General features: G+C 39.8%; 1 protein-coding gene across 3 annotated transcripts in view; it reads right to left on the bottom strand.

Moving 5' to 3' along the window:
- Positions 1 to 1,044: 1,044 nt before the first annotated feature.
- The window catches only part of SLC1A7 (solute carrier family 1 member 7), a 54,613-nt gene continuing 30,984 nt past the window's right edge, over positions 1,045 to 24,673 (bottom strand). Inside the window, exons 6-11 of one of the 3 annotated variants that reach the window (XM_056356690.1) lie at positions 22,432 to 22,531; positions 20,651 to 20,884; positions 11,876 to 12,070; positions 8,607 to 8,741; positions 4,423 to 4,522; positions 1,045 to 2,100 (exon numbers count right to left, since the gene is read on the bottom strand). In XM_056356690.1, the coding sequence (XP_056212665.1) occupies positions 1,942 to 2,100; positions 4,423 to 4,522; positions 8,607 to 8,741; positions 11,876 to 12,070; positions 20,651 to 20,884; positions 22,432 to 22,531 (923 nt within the window). In that variant the 3' untranslated portion in view covers positions 1,045 to 1,941. Of the gene's footprint in view, positions 2,398 to 4,422; positions 4,523 to 8,606; positions 8,742 to 11,875; positions 12,071 to 20,650; positions 20,885 to 22,431; positions 22,532 to 24,673 lie in introns of all 3 variants that reach the window. The other 2 variants (XM_056356689.1, XM_056356688.1) reach the window with 2 other exon arrangements.

Raw genomic sequence — 24,673 nt, 5'->3', positions numbered from 1 at the left:
TGATGGGCTGTGTGAAGTTGAAACTTTATGTTACGTTTTCTTTGTTGGCAAAGTCAGCATGCAGAGATCCTGCCCTCTCCGCAAGTGCTTATGCTGTTTCATCCCTGGCTGCTTGGTTTTGTCCCTGTGTCACCCCTTTGTGTTGACACAACTGTCTGTTAGGACTGTGCTGAAAACATATGTGAACTGGTTTGAATTAAAAATACTTCTCATCCGATTCTTCATCTGGCCTCATAAATAATTGGGTCTGTACAGCTGGGAGAGGAGGGGAGACAGTGCACAGAGGAATGGACAGCTGGGGAAGGATGAAGGGGACCTGGAGCTGCCAGCACTGCTGAGATTAAAGTATCAGATGCTGCGTTTGTCATTTAGTGCTTCTGCCCATTCAGAGAGATACAGACCAGCCACAGCTCTCCCAAATCAGTCATTTTAATGGCACTCTGTAGAGCAGGTCTATTATAGGACTTGTTCAGAAGCAAATAGTTCTGAATCATTTCAGTTCTTCCCTATTCTTGGTGTTCTGTGTTTGTTGTTTTCACTTTAGGATCAAATCAGGAAAATAGTTACCAACTACATATATTTTCAAATTAATACATCCTTTCTGAGGGATTATAGGCAAATAAGATGTATGATTGTTCTTTCTGGCTTTACAATTTGGTATTTAAACTACCTATGCTATAGCCCTCTGAGGCAACTAATTAGTGCATGAAAAAGAAAAAGAAGGAGCCCTCAAAAAAGAGGTGAATATGCACACCCCAGGAAAACCATTAATCATATGCATGAAGTACTCCTGGTGAGTGTGGAAATTGTCCTTTTTGACTGGGTTATTTTTTTCTCTACAGGTGAGGTTATTTTTTCTCTACAGCATAGTGCAATATCTGAAACTCATATGCCACATGTAGCTAAATATAATATTTCAAGTGTATTGGTATGAACTAGTATGTAATCTCTGGATCAAATCCCAACTTTCAAAAGGTCTCCTCACTTCCACTCTCCATTTTAGCAGAGAAATAAGGAGACACTAACAGAAGTGCACAGACAGCCTGCTTTTAAGTGGCAGGTTTATTAAAAATGTTCTCTATCACAAACATTGGAAACATACTCAGCAGATTTTATTGTAACTGATTCAGTAAATAGTGAAAAGGGAGTAACTGTCAATGTAGATCAGCCACTGAATTATGAAAAATAATGGGCTGGTTTCCACAGCAAACTCCCCACAAAACCCCAATATTGCTCAGCATCATCAGGTTCCAGTTTGTGCTCAGTCTGTCCTTAGGATGAAGTATATGGTTCACAAGTTTGAGCTTTGGGTTTATACATATTTACATTAGAACAGCCTACAGATTACAGGAGAGGACACATTAGCACCAGTGCTTATGGATTAGGGCTCACATCACCTCTGCCACTGCATGTACGTGGTAGTGACTCTACTGAAGAGTTAGGTTAAAAAAAGGTTAATAAATCTGGCACTTGGAAGGCAAACTGTGCTCTGCAGTGACCTAGGAATTCTTTGTGTTATGTATCACACTTGAATGCCTGTGTCTGAGGGCTGCCCATCAGAATTGCCTTAATGTGCTTTCTTGCAAAAATGCATGCTTTGCTTCACTTCTGCTTACTGTTCTTTAGTAATATACGTAACCCCTTGAGATCAGGAAATCAGTGTGATTTTCTTACCACTGTTCTAAAACTAAGCACAAACTCTGTATTTAACAATATTAGACAAAATTAGTACCTTTAGCAGTTTTGGTAAAACATTTTCACATAGCAAAAAATCTACATAAATACAGTGTTCATAATTACTGACATTCACAAAAAAAGGCTTTGGTTAGAAAATCAGAAAGGGTCAAATAAAAAAAAAGCTTAAAAAAAAGAAGCCAAAGGAGCGTTGAATACTATATTGGAGTCAAGTGAGTGCAGAATAAAACAGTAGTCGTCCATTAGTTAATTTTTCAGTATTAAAATCTTCCACTTAAAGAAGCCCATGTCTCTTGCAAGCTGTGTGCCTTTCCTGATGTTCACAGCTGGTCTCCTAGCTCCAGTACAAGCAGGGTGGCGGTAATTCCACATTTTCCTGTTCAAGGCAAAGAGTCCCTCTTCCAGCTGTGAGGTAGAGATTGGGTATCAGGTCACTGCGGTATGAGATACCACTGAGTGTAGCAGTTACACATTTGTTTCTAGTTCATTTATTTCAATAGTGCAGTGGTCTTTACTGTTGGATTTCTTAGTGTGATTCTCCACTGGACTTTCTTCTTGCTCCACTTGTACGGGTATGTGGTGCTGAAACCCTTTCACTGTTTCTGGTCCACGAGATTCATTCATGGTCTTCACACAGCCATTTCTCTGGTAAGCCACAATCTGATGGACGTTAATAGGCTTAGTTTCACAGATCAATGGCACCTATGTGAAAAGCATTAAGATCTGGAATACTGCCACTGTTTGCTGTATACAACAGGAAAGGAATTTTTTACTTGGAAAGCTTGTGATCTGCTTTACATTCACCAGGATTATCTAGGGCCTCCAACAGACTTCCAGGACCTGTTTCTCATATACACTAAGCCATCTTTGCATCATCTAGATAAAGTGAAGATATCTCTAAGTATGCAAAAATGAAAATTCTGTCACAACTCTGATTTAACTTATACTTACAGTAATAACTGCTTGCATCAGTAAAGTGATATAAGTAGGGTAAATAAAGCTTAGAATTTCAGGGCTAAGTTTGAAAGATACACGCTCTCAATGACCAGTATGCTAAGCTGTGGGCAATGCTTGCTCTGGAGTACAGTCACATAGACCAGTAAGTCAGTTGTTGTTGCCTTCTGCCTTTCTTCTAACCCAATAAACTAACACCTGTCTTTTCAGTTTGCACTGTTTCAAAAGAAATAAAGAGGATTTTATTGACTGATTCATAAGTTAAATATTGAAGTGTCCTTTAAATCAAACCAGAAGTTCTGGAAAATAAGACGCAAATACTGGCAGAGAAAAGAAGTGGGCTTGCAGCTGAGAAAATTTGGCCTTTGGGTATACATTACTAACTCTACGAATTATGCAGCCAAAATGTATGGCAGATTAATGGTGTATTTTAATACCATTCTAGAGTATGATGCAAAGAAAAATCTCATCACAGATGACTAAATAATCCCTTATGAGGGATTTTATATTCTTCAAATATCTCTTCTTGAGTTCTGACTGAGTTCGAAATACAGCAATGAAATGTCAGGAGGCCTGTGTTATGCAGGAACTCAGATTACACTTCTGGCTTTGTAATGGATGACATACCTTACCATTAGGTTGTATGTTTAGTATTATTTTAGCTAGCTGTATGTGTAACCCATATATTCAGGCCTAATCCTGTCATCAGTAATTACTGCAGGTGTTAAGTACCTCAGAGGATAAGGTCTGTCTTTCTATATAAACCTTGAAAGAGCAGGAATTTTAAATACCTGTTGCAGGAAGGCATGACAATGGGATTTACCAGAAAGGTAGACTACTACAAATGATGCACAGAAATGAAACATGCCTTGTGAAAATCAGTTCTGATGAAGGAATTTTTCTCATGAACTATTCTGTCTGTGTGGAATAATGGTAGTGAGAGTCTGCCATGAGCTGAAATGGTTGGAGATTAGCACCTCCAAGCATGATGGGCTAGTGGAATAAGGAATCTCCTTTGTAAAGGATTTGAAGGAAGAGGATAAGGAGTTCCTGGTATAAGGAAAGACTGAATGATGCATGCCAAGGAGGAAGGAAAAAAAAGCATAGGAGTGGAGGGAGGCAGGGGCAGAATACAGAGGTATGTGTGGTGTATGGAGTAAAGATACAGAGAAGGAAAAACAGGTGTAAGGAGGGACTTGTATTAAATGTAGAAGGCATGAAGATGTCCGAGAGTGAAGTCTAAAATGGAGCAATGTGTTTGTGCTAGTCCAGAAAGGAAATTATTGTGATGGTAGCTTCAGGTTATGCTAACGCAAAGGCTTGAAATACCAGGGTAGTTGCTTTTGTTGTGAGCTTATTGTTTATGCATATACACACTCGTAAGTACCTTTACCTCCCCCTGCTCTATTGCTGGTCACAGTTTTAGAAGGACAATTTACTGGCCAGTCAAAGTTTGGGTACTGATTATGGGACCCACAGTTCCAGCGCCTCATACATTTGCAAAGCAGTGCAGCTGCTTCTCTTGCTCTCAGCCCCTGTGCACCAGACACAGCTGGCTGGCAAGCTTTGAACTTGAGTGGCTTTTGGCATGACCTCATGGAAAAGGACCCCTCCAACCCATCTGGCTAAGCAGCACATTGCCCAATTCTGTCCCCTCTCTGGAACACCTTTTATAAACTAGATGAAACAAATGTCGGAGGCTGAGAGCTCGCAGGTTCTTTGCCGTAATACGGCACGTGCTGACACAGCCTGGCTCATGGCATTGGTTGTTACCTCGTCACCGTCCTTGATAAACTCCTTCCGGCAGATGTGGGCCATGATCCCAGCAGCCAGTGCATCTCCCAGGACATTGATCATTGTTCTAAACCTGTCTCTGGAAAATGAAATAATAATGGTAAGTTGTTGGCTCTTTGGGTACATTCCTATGCCTTCATCACTGCGGTAATTATAGCTGAAGGCCAGTTTTGCTGGTTTTATGAGCTAACAAGTTTAGAAATGGCAGTAAGGAGTTTGGCAGAAGGCAGCCACTAGTTACTGAGCTGCTCAGCCTTTTCTGAGCTTGGTGCGCTGTGCTACCACATATTTTAATTTTAATTCATAACTGAGCTAAGTAGAGTAGCTATGCCTCCCTATACGTGCAAGCTGATTCAGCACTAAAAAGGTTTAACACAGCAGACAAGTCTGCATTTATGTCAAGAGTTTTTACGTTAAGGTCCAGTATGATGGCCTGATTTGGAGGCTGGTTCTGGAAACATCTTAATTCAGTAAAAGCAGAGGGCAGCCAGTACAACCAGCACCTTATATTAGTTATCAAACAACCAAAGTGCTAGTTAAGATTATTGTATTGATAGAATGTGCAGAATACAAAATTATTCAGAAGATTGCTAAATAACTACACTCACAAACTAAGCAGGCACTGACCATATTTAAATCATGTTAATTTCTGAAGCAGCTACGGTTGCTATGGCTACCAGTGGCACTTAAAGATTCTTCATTTTCAGTTGTCATCTTTTCCAATTTAAATTTGTATGCTTGACAGTACTTTGAACACATACAGTTTTACTATTTTTCATTTATTAATTTATGGGATTGTTTCTTCCCTGTTTACACCTTCCACACACTGTCTAAAAAATAAATTATTAAAATACAAACCGTAAATACACAAAAGTAAATGGTTGTCATAGACAAATGTTACACTTGAAACAGCTTGGAACCTGTTAGTTAAAACTGATGAGATTTCAAATAGACAATATAGCTTTTACATCTGAAATATATTACGTCTTTTCCAAGAAAAACATACACATCTGAAAACTGTGTCATATTGGTAACTTAATTTATAAATGTGGTTATAAAATGGAGGTTCAGAAATCTCCAGATGTTTGGCTTATTAAATTCAGTGATGGTCCAATATCAACACTGCCCAGATTTCTGAGCCTGTATCTTAGTATAGGAAAGAGTTGAAAATGTGTGCTAATTTTTTTCAGTTATTTTAGGCATGTACTCTGTGCATGCAAATGTTCATGCAGTTGCTTGCCTAATTAGCATGAAAGTTCCTGCATGAAAGGTTATTTGCAAGTCCAGTTACCCAAATTGTACATGCAATTGCAAGTAACTTCAGCAATAATATTCCAGAGCCTACACCTAGATGTAGCTGTTGACTCCAGGACCCAGTCCTACACTTGCTTGCTGAATCCCTTTCTCTAATTCCTGCTGTTCTGATTTTGGGTTTTGCTTTGAGGAAACTTCCCACCAGAATATGTTAAGCAGGGAAAAACACTTCTATAGCACATATTGATAGATGTTCCTGATACACAAAGGCTTTTTTTTTTCCCTTGGTTGATCATCACATTTTGATTCTTGGAAAGACATTCTCAGCTGTTAATTTTGGATTGTGCAAAGAGTCAGCTGTGGTAGAGAAGAAGCTGTACATATGAACAGAGCTCAAGAGTTTGCACTCCCTTTTGGGCTCTGATTAGCATCTCTTCTGAAGGATTTTTCTGAGGAAAGAATGCACCGCACTGGAACTATTAAGAAAAACAGATTGCCTGGCATGTTTGTTTCTGTGTGTACAGAGTAGTTTGCACTATGCCTGAGTAGAACCACACCGCACAGCACCGACATTTCTCCATTAAGAGGCCAACCTGTCGCTAGTGGCATTTCTTTCAGTGCAAACATGAGTCAGGTGTTGCAGTGGTATTTTAGCTTTAGAGTATATTATTAAAGATGCAAAACTTTTACCTTCTGCTTATTAAATTAGCTGAGAAATATTTTGATTTTCTTAATGTCTTTAGGAACTAGCTAAAGGTATGAAGTTCACATACATGTTATGGCTACCTAAGTGGGTTGTAATACCTGCAGTGCATTGTAATGGGTATTTCAGTCTCGTGAGATCATCTAACCAGCCTTCTTTAAGCATTCTTCATACTCCAGTACTTCCAAAACTAATACTGAAAATATTCATCATGTCACCCACATTGACACTTTGCATCTGCAGGCTCCTGAAACCACCAAGTGCTGAAATATAGAAATATACTTTTTGTATGAAAGGTCATCTGCAAAATACAGAAAATTGGGCCTGTTCCTTGCTCACTTTTTCATACTGTCTGGAACTATAGCCCGAAAAAAATTTTTGTCTGCTGTTTTGAAAAGTTTTATAAGACAAAAAGAAGCATAGTTCCCATATACGCTGGAAGACTTACTGGAAAAACAATGAAATGTTGATGTTGCAAGAGCTGGACAAAAACCGAGCAATATAGAGGGAAAAGCCTTTTGTAATACAGCTTAAAATACTTCGATTTTGTTGTGCTTCATTAACTATTGAGCTTCAGTGAATAGCATTAGAAAAGTGGCTTTATTAAACTCTGAACTGCCATTCCCCAGTTTAGGTGTCCACAGCAGATATTATTTATCCTTCACAGAAGAATATTCCTAAAATAAAATATGTCTTAAAGTATGCATATGACACAACACTCATGAATAATAATAGTAACAACAACAAAAACATTTTATTGCACTCAACAGGAAAGAACTAATTTCTTCTCCCAGTTCTTTGTACAAAAAATCGGTGGCCTAAAGTTGAATAAAACAGGATATATAACAGAATGGACTTGTAACACGTTTTTACTCAGAACCTTGATGTAATGAAACTCCACTGTACTTACAGAGATATATTTTATATAGATAAAAAAATAATTTGTACTGTTTCCTTGTGGATGCATACACTAATTATGTAGTTAATTGAAATGCTAATGAGCTAGGGACCAGTATTTTACAATTCATCTTCCTAGACTATTCAAAATTGTTTGGTTGATTGATGGACATTTACACAAAAGTAAAGAGTTCAAACAAACCACTACTTATGAATTTTTAAAGTGGCTCTTCTCATAGGTGACACAAATCTCTTTTATTCTGAGTGTGTTAAGTTTTAGCCTCTGCCTCTGCTATTACATCCTTGGTGATTAGGGATGCAGCAATGTAACCTCTCCACAGAACGGCTGAGCTAGCAAAATACGACTGCGCAGGGGGCTACAAACTGCTGCTGCCTATTTAGCATTGAAATCAGGAAGAGCAGAACTGCAGCAGGATCCATGATAGAAGGAAGACATTTTTAGTTCTAATGCAGTGCATTGCAAGTATTACATTGAGGTTGACTATACCATGGCTCTAGTTACAGTAGTAGTAGCAGCTATATATATACAGCACAAACCATTACTGTACTGTCATGGCTATTTCAGGCAGAGTGCTATCTGTGGGGCAGCAGTACTTGCTTGCTTTAGCACTGGCTCATGCTTCTTTGCAGAGCACTTCACTACATTGAGATGGTGTCCTTGAGGTGTCGGTGGGCTGATAAGCAGTGTGCAGGCAAACCACGTTTCCTAGGAACACTGGCCTTGGCCTTGTCCAAGGCAAGGTGCCAGAGCTGCACCTGACAGACATTTGTCTGGCCTGACCTTAAAACTTCCCATGAAGGTCATCCTCCAGCCTAGCTAGGTGCAGCCACTTCCACTGCCTGACTATCATTCTAGATAAAAATAATTCTTAAATTTTCCTGTGATCTGACTTAAGGTAGTTACTTTGGTCTACTTCTTCATCCTTCCTCCCTATGAATGTGAAGAACTATTGATCACTGTCCTCTTCAGGACAATCTTATCTGTATGAGAAACTGCTGTGGTGACCTCTTGCAGCCTTCTCTGGTCTTAGAGTAAACAAACTCCTTTTTCAGCCTTTCCATGTAGTCATATCACCAAGTCTCATCTTGACCCTCTCTCATTTGTCTTTTTTCAATATAATGCCCACTTCGGCAGAGTATTTAATCTGGGGCCACATTAGCACCATGACAAGCAAAATAATTACTTCCCATCCCTTTTATGTATACCTGTATTACTATACCCCTGGAGACCATTGCCTTTCTAGCAATGTGGCCACACAGGAAACCTCAAAAGCTTGATGTTACTTACAGTGCCCAGTCGACGGCAATAATCAATGTGATGTCATCCGTTGGGAGCCCAACTGAGGTCAGAACAATGACCATTGTCACCAGGCCAGCTTGCGGGATACCTGCAGCACCTATGCTGGCAGCTGTTGCTGTGATACTTTAACAAAAAAAGAAAGGAATAAGCTTTACCAGTGCTGGGTTGCTCTGCATGAAACTACACCATGTTTCTACAGGAGCTTTCCTAAATCATAATCCTTTTTACACAAGCTGCCGCACGGAAGTGCCAGTGTTTTGCAGACAGAAGCCAAGTCAAAGAGCAAGAACAGGCCAAACTGTCTGCCCAGTGCTAAATTCTCACCCTCTACCTTTGCAGCCTTGGCACTGGTGGGACAGTTTGGTTATCTCTTAATCTCACAAGTGCAGAGAAAGGGGGGCAGCCAGGCTGTGGGCTTCTCTGAGTTGTCAGCTTCTCATGGGTCATGCACGATGCAGCACTGTGTGCCATGAATCTGCCAGCACTCCTCGTTGCTGCTTCACCCTTGGCAGCAGAGCTCCCAGCAGACATCTCTGAGTCATCACCAGCAGTTCCTGTGCCAGGCAAATCCGCAGCTGGCTGCAGCTAGGGCCTTTAATGTCAATCCATCACAAAGAGGCCACACCACGGGTAAAGAGACTGGGCCAAGGGTGAAGTCCTTGCATAGCACATAGCTTTGCATACTTGGATCTAAATCTGAAGCAAGTGTGAATGTGACTGTACCTCTTCAGTTTCTGGGAAGCATTTTTACTTGACCTTCACACCATTTTTTCAGCCAGTCAAGCAGAAATGAATGAGAGACCAGGGCAAGAGTGGACCTGGCAGGCTTAACATTTTTTTCATAATGCTATTTTTAGGGGAGGGATTTCATTCCTTTTTCCAGGAGCAAAAATGACTGGATATATTCATTTCCGCCCATCTGGCCACTTCCAAAAGCTAGGCCATCCAGCAGAAAGACAAAAAGCAAATGTTGACAATTGTAAAAGGATGACAGAAAGTATATACACTGATAATCCACTGCATTCATCAACCCAGAATTTCAGAGCTTTTGGCAAGCAGCTCATGAACATCCTATGATGGAAAATGAGGGTAACAGTATTCACCCATATGGAAACTGAGACACAGAGATATCCAGTATCTTGCTCACAGCTGTACAGTGTACCAGTAGAGCAGCATCAGTATTTATAACTAGAGCCCTTTCCTGCAATAAAAAAAATACATTTGCATGTGGGTGTGATGGGGAATGAGAAAGACAAACTACATTTTGAAAAAGTTAGCTTGTACAGCATCCTAATAGCATTGTAATAAGCAGAGTATAGATAGAACAGAGGGGACAGAAACTCAGTAGTCAAATAAGAGATAACTATAACAAACATTAAAAGGTTCTCCAGTTAGTGCTATAAACTGGCCAGCTAATTAGGGCTGCTTCTACCTCCTAAGTCAGTTCAGGCCACAAAGTCTCACGACTGAATTGGGAGCAAAAGCAGGGATGTTTCTCTAAGATTGTACATGCAAGCTCATCTGCTATTTCATTCCATTTTGACCTTAATGTAGATATTTCTTTCTATAATATGCTCATTTGATGGGAATAGGATCTGTACTCTCTTTTTCTGCTACATCTAGGTTTGCATAATCACATTAATATAAACTGTCAAGCTGGATTTCACAAACTGTGAGCAAAGTAGACTGATGATTTTTCTAACATCTTTTTCCTCTCTGGCAAAAATATCCTGGCATTCAGGAATATTTGAATTTTAAATCTCCACGTCCCAGAGTATCAAGGTCTGGGGCACGTTTAGCCCATAGTATACAGTTAGAATTGGGCTTCAGATAGTCAAGGTACTGATCCACTGTCATTTCCTATTTACCCCCTTCTTTTGTGAGTGAGTCTTTTGATTTCTTTTCCTTTCTTGGGTTTTCCCCATCCTCACTTGTATTTTCCTTCTATTGTCTTTACTTTAGTCTGGTCTTTATGTACTGGCACTTAATATAGGGAGTGAAAATAAAGAGACAAAATAGAGTTTTGCTAAAAGAAAGCTAGAACTTACCTTCTTTCCATTACTATCATCCTCCATTTTTCAAATCACTATTCTCTACTTCAAGGTGTATGTAATATCTGCCTATGCTCTGGGACATGCTAAAAACACCTCCAAATTCAAAATCACAAAAGACTGAATTTTAGCACAGGGTCATTACAATAATTTTCAGAGAGAGCGAGAAAGCCTGAAGCAAGAGCTCATCTAGGCACAATTTATTTCTGCTGCTGCTAGTCTAACCAGATCTTGCCAGAAGCCCATTAGCAAACCTCAGCTGTCATCTGGGGTGCGTTTCAGGACTCTCCTCTTCTTGTCATGAAGCTTTTTCAAGTCCAGCAGAAGATGGGCAAGGCCCAGCAATGTAAACGGGGCAGTGAGGAGGTCACTGGGTGGGTAGGTAAGCCGATCTCAAATATGTTGCACAAGGCTCTGACTATGAGGAATGTTTTTCTAATCATTTTTTCCCTGCTGGAAACCTGCAGGTTTCAGTCCCTGAGGCATTCTTTGGCAGCCACTGGAGTTATTCTGGCAGTAATTGTTCAGCTGGATCTTCTAGTGTTTTGGATCCATTACAGACCTTTCAAGGATGGCGTATGCAGCTATAGCACTCTCTACCCACTGAGAGCATGGTTGTTTATGAAGTTTTCAGCATTACAAGCAGCAGAGAAGACATTTAAAAATATCTGACTGATATGACATCTTCATGAAATCTTGCCCTGACAGTAGTATCTGTCCTCCTTCCCTGTTCTGCTCTTCCAAGGTTTGACAAAGAGCTTCCTAACACATGTTATTCCCTGTTATCTGATATAGGACTTCTAGTTTTTAATTTTGTTAACCCTTTTCCTCTCATGTAAAGATGCAAGCCAGATTTAAAGTTGAAAACAATTCTGACAGTTAAAATAGTGTTTCAAACACCAATAACAGTAAATGTTCAGATCCTAGTAAATGATCAATGGGTTGCCTGAAAGTAAAAATTAGATGGTTATTCTCAAACAGAAACGTTTCCTGGTGTCCACATGCTTCTATTGAACAGTACCAGTACATGTCTTTGTACAGTCCCTGATCTCCATGTTACCTAAAAATAACCATCCTACGAGGGATGCATCCTTTGATAATAGCAAAGATTAGTTTTGCTCTGAACATTGCTACACTGAAGAACTGTAAGAATGTCAGACTCAACAAGACAAGCAAATCGCAGCATGTGGAATTTGAGGTTTATACCTTATAGTAATAATCTGCCCAAAGTCCAACTCATAGTTGTTTACTTGCGCAATAAAGATGGCAGCCACCGCCTCGTAGAGCGCCGTCCCATCCATGTTGATGGTGGCTCCCACAGGCAGCACAAACCTTGCAATCCTCCTGTCCACATGGTTATTCTCCAACAAGCACTTAAAAGTGATAGGCAGTGTGGCTGAGCTGCAAAACAGCAGAGAAGCACACATTGAATGTTTTTATTTCTGGGGAATGTAACAAATTGTAGCAAACCTTCTCCAGGCAGGATAAACCTTACACTAACCATCTGAACACTGCTTCTCATTCCTTGGTCTGCACATGTACTCACTCGTCGTGTAACTCACTCCTTTGCTTGAGGGAGGATAAAAACAATTACATATATAAATTCTGAGTTAGTGTAAATTTTGCTTCCCCAAAATTAAAAACATTATTCTCTCTTTCCCTGTTTCTGAAGAAAAGGGACAGAAATCCCACAGAGGCAGTATTGTACACTCTAATGCAAGACAGGTGAAACACCCTATGCAGCTCATTAGTAAAATCTCTAAAAACTGTTCTGCACTCATGGTTTCTAAAAAAGTTTCCTTCCAGGCCTTCTGAAATAGAAAGCCATTTTTAAACAGCAAGAGTAACCATAAATCAAGGAAAGGTACAAAGCAAGAAAGGCTCTTAACTCACTGTAAGGGAATGCTGCATAAATGCCCTTAGGGACTGTTCCCCTTCTCACTACATATTGACAGTAATCAGATGACCAGTTTAAGGAATGAATTACAGTGCCAGTGAGAGTTTACAAGAGACTGGAATGCCGCTTGGGTTAAACTCTAAAACAACCCAGTGGGCAAGAGCTCTGACCAAGAAACTGCTCTTTTTGCCACCGAAAGCGTTAATGCAGTAACATCCTACCTCATATGTCATCAATTTATTTCTGCAAGGGGTTAGGCAAGGATCTTATCAACAGCACACCTGAAAATAAAAGCTACAGACCAAGCCCCTGTATTCACAAATACACTGTCTGGGACAGATCTGCCCGTGCCCCTTGTGTGGCCTGTAACAATCACATCACTGCATGTCATATAATAATGTGTACATATGTAAATGAGATATAAGTACATATGTGTGTGGAATGGAATGGAATGGTATAGGACTGTTTGACAGGTATTAATTTTAAAATGAGCTTAAGGTCTTCCAAATCTTACTTTTGTTTTCATTAACTGAGACAATTCATTAAATATTATCTGGTCATAAATTTCCTTGGGTTTGATAAGATGCATGCATTTTTAAATAGCAACACACCTAAACATGTTTATATTTGATCAGCCTTTTTGTAACATTCTGCATTTCACCATATGCTATCACATTCACTAATGTGACCTTGCATTCAAGCGAGCAAGGGGTTATTTTTTATGGTACATCAGTTTGTATGGAAAATAAGTATGACCACTGAAGAAAATATATAAATTTCAAAATATTTGCCTTGTTATGATACTAATTTTAATATACTGCTTGATTCCTGAGACTAATAGATGTAAAATAGCAAATTCCTTCAAAATTATTCCAAAGTTACCTCTTTAAAGAGATAAATGGTTACAGGGGAAATATTGGTATTATTATACTAAAGTCTTTAATGTTCTCTTCTTATGTGATCTACACACCCCAAGTCATGAAATATAGGCATCTTTCTGTTAGTTGGGGCAGTTCAGATTGCTAAGTCACTGTGTGTTGTGAGCTTCACATTAGCAATGTGGCTCTGATATAAATCTTATAGTTACCATCATCTGTTCTTAGCTGAAGATAACACATTTGACCTACAAATTCTTTCTCAGTCAATACAAATCATAGAATCATAGAATCATAGAATGGTTTGGGTTGGAAGGGACCTTAAAGATCATCTAGTTCCAAACCCCCTGCCATGGGCGGGGACACTACAAAAGCACAGATTCCTAAAACTCTGAAATCATGACCACAAGTTTGCAGGAATGCATTAGCAAAATGTTTCCATGAACAGGGGTTATCATTTTGTATTTGTGCAAGCTGTTCTTTGAGGAAAGTAACAGTGTTTGGAAAGGAAAAGCAGTTTCCTGCAATAGAAACACAAAACAAAAAAGACAAGTCTATGCTTTCATTATGATATCACTGTTTTCTATAACCTTATAAAATCTGATTGGTGAAGGATTTACTACAGATTGGCAGTCACTGCCATGAAAATTTGGACAAAAGTAATTCTCTAATTATGCCAATAAACTTAAAGGGCAAGGAAGCAATAGAAACCTGATTACCTCTGGTAACTGGAGTATATTAAACTTTTTCATTCCAGCAGTCCTAATATTTAATCAACATTTACTTCTGAAAAAAACACACAGCAAACCATAATCCCATAAACTACACATTAGATGTAATTTCTGTCTTGAGCATATTTATAATTTTTCACACCTTCATCTGTGAATAACTGAAATTCTCTACATCTTGTTTACCATAAAAAGTTCATAAAATAAAAGGATGAGGCTGGGGCTCACAGATAATGTAGAACTGAAACCCCTGGTGTAGCTGCAACTAGGAGCAGACTACCACAGTAGCACTTCTAGATGTTCTTAACTATAGACATGGCTAAGAAGCAACTACTAAACTTACTCATTATCTCCCTTCCCTGCCGCTGCTTCAGTTGTGGAGGGTTACCTGTTTTTAAAGACAGCCTTTCCTCGGCCATTTGGCTTTTCTTTAACGAAACCCTAATTTCTTTGTGGGAAAAGGAAGAGAAAAAAGTAATCTTACAAGGCCTTTCCACCTTGTCCACACTTTGACATATCAGAATTTTAAACCTAAATGTCTTCCTGTTCTGAGGGCAGAGACCTGAGCTGTGAAATGTGCAAACTTTAACTGACTGACATCTTCTGATTTGGTTGAGATGTGACCGAGTGTGTAAAACAATCCCACAACACCAATGACACAACCAGCAAAATCTGGATGTATTTCTACTGTTGTAAACAGAATATGTGACACTGCTTTTGCAAGAATTAAATTTTTAGACTTCTGCATTATTTTACAGATGCAGGTGTTTCTTTCATTTTAATTTCATGCTGTTAGAAGTCAAATTTCTAGGCCACATAACTAGATGTTGGTTTTGTTGTTTATTGAATATTATAATAAAAAAGAAAATAGGTAGAATATTAGTGCAATGGCAATGAAAAACCCTGTGCACGATTTGAAAAGGAAGCAATTTCCAGTCCTAGCACATGCAACTACTACATACAGTCTCACTCAAATTTATGACATCACATCTTAGAGCTAGTAGGCTGTCTGTCCCAACTATTCCTATTGAAAGATTTTCCAGGACTTCCTGTTCAGATGAGAAATTTAATTTATGATCTAGATGTACGCTTGTCAATTTCCACTAAATTTGCTTTAGTGTGCTTTATCCTTTTCTCCTTGCACAAATCAGTCCAGCTGTTACAACGTGTTGTTAGAAAACAGTTTTGTCCCCTCTCAGCCTGGATTGACCCAATCAGACTTTTTAAAAAAGTCTTCTTTTACAAGATTGCTACTTTACATCCCTGATTACCCTTTTCAACACCTTTTTCAACCTGAATGAACTCTTCCTGAATATATGTGACAAAAGTTATGTGAAGTATCCTAGGAAACATTGTCTTGTTCAATGATGGTTCTTTTTTACTCGTAATGTATCATATGGCACATACCAGAAAATATGTGTCTTGTTTAAGGCTTTGGCTCTTGGTGACCCACAGCTGGCAATAAAAAAAAAACAAATACTTTCCTACTGTCATTTTTTAATTATATATAATTATATAATATATAATTTCAGTGGCTGAAGAAAAAACATTCTCAAATATATACTTTAATTTGCCTTTCCAGTTAAATTAGGTGAAATTTGTTTTCTTGAAAGCTGCTTTATCTAGTGTTAAACAGTGGAGCAGTAACATGAAAGCCTGACATGTAACATTTAATAGAAGGAAAAAAATACTCTAAAGCACTGATCTTAATCTGCTAAGTCTTTTAAAAACTGTCCTAAAGCTTTCAGCTAAGATGCGAGGTATATTCTCCCAGCACTAACACTAACAATTAAAAATACATTTTTAAAGTCTTATCTCAATTTTGGGATAAACTGCCGCAGCTGCAGAGACTGAGCATAAGCTAATGCTGGATCAGGCCAGGCTCTTACTAGTGTGAACCACAAAGACGGCTAGTCACCGTGGAAGAACAGCTGTTCAGCCTACTCTGTTTATCTTATCATTCAAATGCATTTTGATATTTGCTCAAAAAAATCAACAAACTGATCTCATCTCCCTTTTGCTAAATCTGCCTTTAATTTACACTGTGCAATAGCCAAGATCTTAGTGTTTCATAAGCAGCAAAACATTTGAAAAACTCATGTTTTATCATTTCACTTCAGAGAAGATGAAAATTGCTTCTTTTCATGGGTTGTACCGCTGAGAAGATGCTGCTTTAATTCATTAACGATATGGAAAGATGACCTAAAAAATAAAAATCCCTCTTGCCATTGGAATGAAGAAAGCTAAGATCAGGGGCGATGTGGGGGGAAGAAAGCAGCAAGTCAGAAATCCACAGCTACGTGGTCTAAACAGAACAAAGCAGGGCAAGGTGAGCAATGACAGCACGTGTCCTACACACCTTTGATGTAAAGAGGAGCTGCGTACATTGCTACGGATGCCTGCTGCCAAAGCCAGCCTATACTGGGGCCAAGGGCCTCGCTTCAGGGGCTGGCCGGCCAGGTGACTGGTGCAGGGACTTGGTGCTAGTTGTAGGGATTGAGTTCATTGTGTCCTAAATGATCCACCAAAGGAGCAAGAGATTTTCTTCTCTGTCCCTGCCTCTCCAGTAATGTCTGTGTAAACTGAAATATTGCTGTGATTGCAGTTTCTGGAGAAATAGAAGGGGTCTGAGAAGGGGGTGAGAACCTTTCACTAGAGGGGAAATGGGTTGAAATACTGTTCAGATTCAACAAATTCATTGCCATGAGACAGCTGTTTAGTGGTTTTCAGGTTCCCTTGTGTTACATTCTTTGGTTTTGTACATGGTATTGTTTTTGATTCTTACAGTTTGACTTCTAGCTTAAAAAGAAAGCTTTCCACAGGTGCAGACTAGCTGGAATGAATATCAGAACACTGATCTGTGGTTTTCTTTCTGTCTTTAGATGTAGACATGAACTGACACAGAAAAATCTCCAAGAAACACATCAGTACACTTAAAACCAACTCTTTGTTCTGCTCTAAGATAATCTGAAAATCCAATACCCGCATTATGAGTGTTATATAATGCCCCTGTGGCAAGTTTTATTTAACCAAATACAGATGTGTTGACTGTCAGGAGAAGCAGCTCGCCTGTCCAGCCCCAATTATTTGTGCATGTTCTTTTGGCAACAGCTCAGTTATGTGCAGTATCCATTCCTTTCAGTGTAACAAAGGTGAAAAGTTCAGATATCTGTAGACAAGGCACTGCTGTTTTAGCAGAAAAAACATGAAAAACCATGTTGGGCCTGTGTTGGATTTGCAAAATACACTGTTAAGAAGGGGAAAACAGAGCTACACCCATCAAACATGCCCAGTCCCCAAATCGGTAAGTTCAGAGCCTTTCCTCAGGACTCACCTTAACTTTGGTGGTACATTAGCTTCTGACAATAAAGAGGCTAAATCTGGTAGCAAGTCCTGCTGGTAATTCTTGACAGGCTGAGCTGCCAGCTGATGCCAGAGCTCTGTTCCCAAACTACACCTTCTCTGGGCCTGTAAATATGTAATTATTCCTTGCACAGTGGAAGGGAAGAAGGCACAACCTCAAAGGAGTCAGTATCCCTGGGAGAGGGGCTCTCTCCTGGGAGCTGGAGCCCAGGAGAGTCAATGTCAGCACAGGTTTAAGGGAAAGCGGAATTCCCCATGTATTCCCCAATGTCAGTGGGCTCTCTCACATCAGCTTGGCGTAAGGAAATGGGGATGATGAAAATCTCAAGTAAGGATTGGTTTACCTTGAAGAGACTCGGCAGAGAGAGATACCTCTCATCAGTTCTGTAGGTTGCGATTTTTGCTTTATAGCTATGCATGATGCCTGCCTAGCTCTCCTTACCACACTGGCTTTTGGGGCTGTTTCCTAGAAACCCAACTTTCCTGATGAGGAGCTGAGTTCCAAGATGAACCATAGGCATTTTAAGAAAAATTCTCTTCTTCTAGAAAAAGAGAATGAATGGAATGGCATAGATTAAAAAACCTGAGTTATCAGCAATAGAGTTCTTCAGAAACGGAATTCTTAGAGAAGCAGGGCAGATAGTCAAGTGTGTCAATGTGAACCTGATGAACCTTTTCCAACACTAACACCTTTGTGTGCAGAATTAGCATCTTACTTGAATCTGGGGATGTGACGACATCTCAAGCTACAAACTTTTTATGTTCTAATAAAAAAAAGCTTGTGTTAATTATTTAAGCCTAATTAGAGTTTAGCACATAATTTTTTCTTGATTTTGTATTTCACAGCATGTTGCTCTTTATAGGTCATTTTGGAGCAAACTGTTATACATGAAAACACCTTGTAAAATGGAACATAGGGGGAAGCCAATACCTTCCAACTGTACTGAAATAATCATTCCTAACTCTCCTTTTAATTCCTATACATTTCTTCTGCTCTGCTTACTCCTGGCCTACCCACTGTACATATAGTCGTGAGAGAAACAGCCATCTGCGCTTGACCTTCCTGTCCCAAATTACTTTGTCAGACCTCGCTAGAACTATAAAGAGCCTAATCAGGCCAACGGGCCACGGATAAAAGTCTAAAATTTTTTATATTTTTAAAAAATTTAAAATTGCTGGTAAATTTAAAAGGATTTAAATTTAAAAGAATTTAAAAGGACCTAAAGTCCTTTTCCCAAGTCTGGCATGGGTCTAGTACAACTTAAGTTTTCTCTTTTTCATTGTCCCTTCAGTAAAATAGAGATTATTTCTCTTTTAGCATTGACAGTAATTATCACATCGCAAAGAAATGTTCTGTAACAAAAATAAGTTTTTCAAAAGATTATACAAAAATTAGTGACATCAGCTAATCTGAGTTCAGGGAAGTTACACTGTTACTTGTCCATATATTTATTTACTTAGATAATTTGCAGGAGAGTTCCAGATTTCTGCAAAACTCACATCATTATTTATCAGTGATGATGCCCTGTGCAAAGCTATATGTGCTGATTATATAATGGCCCTTATTAGACTGTGAAAAAGAAGTTATTTAAATCATTATTGACTGTTTTCTGAGAACTTTTTCTGTCTATGTCATTCCTGCCTTTTCCTTCTATAATCCCACCAGTTACAAATGCACTTTGTTTCTAAGTGGATCACTCCACCGTAGGAGAGATTAAGTGAATTCTTCCTCAAGGAACTTGGGAAATCATAAAGACAAGTAAGATTACTAGCACAAGGGCTAAGAAGCTGGTACAATAGTATTGCCTGAAAGGATATTAGTCATCAGAGCTCAGCTTCCTATAGGAATTTTTGTCAGGTAGAAGTAATCAGTATTTAAGTATAACTAGATGAAGTACTTCTCAGTCATTATTGTTAATTAGAATAAGTATTTTGGCGTTAATAAAGCCTTTTAATTTTTCATTATGTTTCTTTATAAATAGATGTTCCCAATTTATCATTGATTTTGTACTAATTACTAATTTGAAGTCTAAATTAGATAGATGAAGGTAGGTGTTTATCACTAGCAGTCATCATTTCCAAATCTGGATAAGAATTTAGTATTTTCCACTCTTCCTGTAAAATAACAATAATAACTTCAAAAATCCAAAAGCAAAAATGAGATAAAAGAAAGGCATCTTCTCCTTTCTTTAGCCCTCCTCCTTTACAGCTGACAGTAGAAATTACAAATATGTAAGATGTGCTAAAGAGACCTATTTACCTGGCATTTTCCGCTTGTACTGTGGCTTTTGTTACTGCATAAAAAGCGGTAGGTATAGCTGCTCTTGTTACTTCAGAGTAATAAGCCTCCAGCCACAGATGCCATGAAACTGTATTTTCATGATAACAGCTACATGAAAATGATATTTTGTCATTCTTGGCTCCACTCCATGCAAGTCAATTCCAGCCCTTTCAAGCACTTCTCATGCACCAGTTTATCCATGTTGGGAGTCATTTTCATAACCAGTTCACAAGCTGTTTCCCATTTTCACTGTACCTTTGTTCAGCTACGGTTAAAACTCATTGTACATCCTCCCTAAAAAGGATGCAAAAAATATTATTTCTTGAGCAGAACAACTAAATACTTTCCCAGTCCTGGACAATAGCTTGCAACCACAGGCTTTTCTTCATGTACTAAAACACAAAGACTAAGATGAGTAGAAAGGGTAAAATGTTTCCATATGACTGAACTAGGAGGTTCTCCACTAATACCAAAAACTGAAGTCTGGACAAACTGTGTGTCCCTTATATATATTAACTTTGTAGAAGCACAATGTGTGTTTTATGAAAAAATATCCTTATTTATTTTCTAGTCCTTTAAGAAAAAACGGTTTTGTCCAATATTTTTTTAAACTGAGGAAAAACAATGTGACAAACATTATTGTCAAATGGCTCCCACATAACTTCCAAATGTTGAGAGTCACATCTTTTAAAATTATACCAGTGAATTGTACACAGGCCATTGTTCAGCGACAAATATATCTGCTCCAGTACAGCTATAGTGTGCCTTTCCCAAAAGAAAGCTGTAGTAAGCAGCTAGCAAGTATTTTATTGCATCTGTCTAGAAACAGTATAATACCTGGAGGATGTGGCCAGAGCAATGAGCAAGGCTTGGAGAATCCCTCTGATGAAGACAATGGGATTCTTCTTGGTGATAAAGAAGTACATCATTGGCAGAATGAACAGCCCATGCACCACCAGGCCACAAACCACCGTAATGGCATAGAAACCCAGTTTCTTCCCAATGGCTGAAGGGTCATCCATTTCTAAGATTTTACCAGCAATTAGGAACACAATTCCAAATGGAAAATACCTAAGCAAAAAGAAAGACAAACATTATTAGGAGAAGCTCACTTCTATCAAACAGTACAAGCTGGGAAAATCCTTCCAGTAGCAGTGCAGTAGCAGCAGCCTGCCTGGAAGTGGCACAGCTGGATTCCGTTTTTTTTACCAGACTCAGCCCCTCTCACACTCGAGGAGTGTGCCTGAAGCACCAGGTTAAACAATCTTTTATGTGGGGTACTCCTCAGCACAGCTGAGGATATGTTGCTAGTCAGGAATTACTTGAAATTTTGTGTTTTGGTTCAGAAGGTAGCTCTGACTTTTTAGCTTAAAGCAGGTTAGTTACCAGGGAGAGGGGGAATGAGTCCTAAACTGTGCTCATGCATTTGTGCTCGTGTTCATGGATTTTAGTTGGAAGCTGTTAAGTAAATGTTTATGTTGCCTTTGGAAGACATGGGAGAAACACCGACATGCACTAGACATGCTCTTGGACTGCCTCGGAGTTTAATTCAGGGCAGATAGTTTCTGAACACCCTCTGGACTGGATGTGGGATAGGTGCTTTATCAAAACTGTTGTGCTTCTGCACATGGATAGACACAAAGCCATGGGTGCCAAAAAGCTCAAGATTAAAAAGAAAAAAAGCAAAACCTGGGGGCATCCAGCTATCTTCTACTTCCAGCTCTGCCATCTTCAGAGACTTGCCACTTCCCCCTCATCCTTCCAGAAATTACTACCCCCTTGGACCCATCTAACCAAGTGATCATTCCCTGACCCACCAGGTAGCCAGAAACAGAGGCTGACTGCTGGTAGTAGGATTCCCCCGCTGTCAGGCTGAGCCACATTAGGAGACCTTCTGAAGGGTGGGGAAGATGCTAAGCTGACTGTTCTTACTGTTGGCAGTCCCTTACTGTTCCTCTGATCTTTGGGGCAGGTGAGTTGGCAGGTCTAGCTGGCTTTCAGTGTAATTCAGGGTTTCTCTGAAGGCTTTTCCTAAGTTACGTGACCTAGGACAGTTCATTGAAGACTGGCTATTCTGCTGACTGGAGACATCTTGAGTGCCAACCACTCTGGGTATATCATCTCCACTGTACCGTTCAGTGCAGAGATAGCCAAGCTAGCAGCAACCAGGCTAATGACAGTACAGTCACATCAGCACCAGAGCCCACCCCTCTCCCGAGCAAGCCGAAGACAGACTGATATTTCTAGTGGAGCAGTGCTGTAAGGGATGGAAGGACCAGTCTGAGCCTCTCATCACGCTTCTCCCTTGTGTGGGCTGGATGTATTACAATCCCTCTTGGCATACCCAAGGGCTGGCAGTACCCCTAGTGCATAAAGCACACACACACCCAGGTATACCATGTTTTGTTATTTGGGAGTAATATATAGGGTGCCTCTGTCGAAATGACAGTACAAGCCAGGGACAGGATGTGTGTGTATGTATGCTGAGGCCCTGCAAAGCTAAGGATCATTCACCCTCATTTCTTTCCCTGGAAATAAGTTTATGAGATTTCTGTGCACCTTCTTCTGTTGAAATTGCTCTTTAAAAAAAAATAAATCTTACTGAAACGGTTACTTACCAAACTGCAACTGCCACTATCTTCATGACAGATTCATTTAAACACTGGCAAAAGCTGACCAAAGGAACGCCACTGTTCCCCATTCTTCCCAACATTATACCTGCAAACAAAGGCATTCAGGTTCAGTTTCTCAGGTGCCTCCATGCAAAGCCCCAGTGCTTTCCCTCCCTGCTGTATTTCAAAGTGAACTAAGTGGGAGATGACTGGAAGAATATAGATCTTTGTGCTGTATAAAGAAACATGGTTATCTGAAAATCTCACTTTACAGAAACAGAAGAGCGTGGGGGAGCGAGGCCACAGCCTTGCGCTTTATCTCCATACAGGGCTTTCTCCCCTAGCTGGGTCATTTTTCATTTGCAGTTCCCTGGCAGTTCCCCTATGGAGGTACAAACTTTGGTGCTGTAGATCTAGTGCCCCTGGTAGCAAGCCTGTTTCCTTAACTATCTTTCATAAAGCCCTGAGAAGGTTTTACCTGCTCTGAGGGATCCATGGAAGACAAACTGAAGAACATTTTTCTAGCAAAGGAAGCTGTCTTTGCCTGCAGTCTGCCTTACTGCTGTGCGTGGCCTACAACTGGGCAGCACCCATGAGATGCTCCTGGGGCAAAGCCAGTATTTGAGGTTTGTTCTGGTAACGGGGAGTTAGTAAGGGAGCCTTCATCTTATTTTCAGTAGTTACCTGTCTACATAATAACAACCAACCCTCGTAATCAGTCAGGCTTTGAAAACTTTGTAAGGAAATGGAAATTCATGGGAAGAAAAGCCAAATTGCTATACAGACTAACCAGCAAAGAAGAAAGCAAAGAAAACCCATTTATGTGCATCCAGTGCTCAGAAAGGAAAGAAATACAGCTCTAGGATGTGTCATCTAGCCATATGTTCTCCAGGCGGTGTTAGTTTCCAATAATGCATATAAATAGATGTAATTTTCCTATATTGTTAATTTTCTGCCATCCCTCCCTGAAAGGATTATAAATAACCAAATTAGTTGCTTAAGGAAGCATTTCAAAAATTAGCTGCACCAAGTGAGACTGCCTTTGAAGGGAGTTTCATGGGAAACAGGGGGCTACAAGTGGGGTGCATGCTGCCACTTGCTCTGCATATGCAGTGTCCTTCCTTGGAACAGAAGTCTGTGCTCCGTCCCTTGGAGCCCACATCTGCGCTTGTGAGCCACGTTTCAGGCAGCACCGCTTCCAGGGCAATCCCCTCCTGAGGCAGGGAGGGAGGCTGTCAGCTGTCTTATCCAGGGATTTCACAATAACAGTGCATTCAAGATGTGAGTTTGTAAGCCTGTTAATATTCATCTAAGCTCTAACTTTTAGGTCAGAAAACAACACTTTCATAAGCATGTTGCTCATCTTTGGTAATAGGACATTAAATATAGTTCAGCTCTTGTAGCCTGGTTGGTGGCAGTTTTACAAGAGTCTTACCTTCTAATTCTGTGTAATGCCAAAAAGAAGAAATGCCTTCTTTTTCATTTTACAGGAATAAATGACATTTACTCTTTAAAACACTGTCCTACCTAAGCATGTGGCTATTGGTGGGGACAGACTGGGGAGCAGGCAGGACTGGGGCCTCCTGTTTGCAGCCCTGACGTACCAAGTTCCACTTCAGTGAATAAATAATGTGTGCTCCTCCAAGAAAAAATGACCAGGTGTCTCAGTGCTTAGCCACTGTCGTTATCTCTAAAAGAAATTCCTGCACACTGTGTAACAAGAGGTGGTACAGCCAGTCATAGCTGAGCTCAGCATCCAGGCTTTACATGCGTTGTGACCTCACATTCTGCCCGTCAAATGTTGCCTATTGTAATGCATGTCTGGCAAAGAAGTCCAGTCATTCAGGCACAGGATTTATTCCTGGACTGAGATTACTAAGTAATTCAACTCCTGCTTCAGGAAAAGAGTTAGCTCAAGTCTAAACTCTTGTCCCTTTATGCTATTCTTATGTTTTCAAGGGCCTTAAAAAAGCTATAGAACTCATACCCAGCCTAATGCTGGTTTTCTATGCCAAGGTGGTGTGAAAAGGCCTTTGTGCAAATAAGACTTAGCAAAGGTGAGCAAAACTATTACAAAGCACCAAGGCCTGTATACTTTTTTTTGCAATAAATAAAAGCTTTGGAAGGATGCTCTTCTTTCACAGAGATTGAAGGCACATGTCTCTTGTTTCTTTGCCTCCGTTTTGGGGTGGTGATGCAGAAAGATGAAGACAGTGACAAACGCTTGGCTGCATCCTTCATTCAAAAT

The sequence above is a fragment of the Falco biarmicus genome, chromosome 11 (genome assembly GCF_023638135.1).
Source record: "Falco biarmicus isolate bFalBia1 chromosome 11, bFalBia1.pri, whole genome shotgun sequence".
Classification (NCBI taxonomy): domain Eukaryota; kingdom Metazoa; phylum Chordata; class Aves; order Falconiformes; family Falconidae; genus Falco; species Falco biarmicus.
This window is presented reverse-complemented; position numbering and strand designations above follow the sequence as displayed.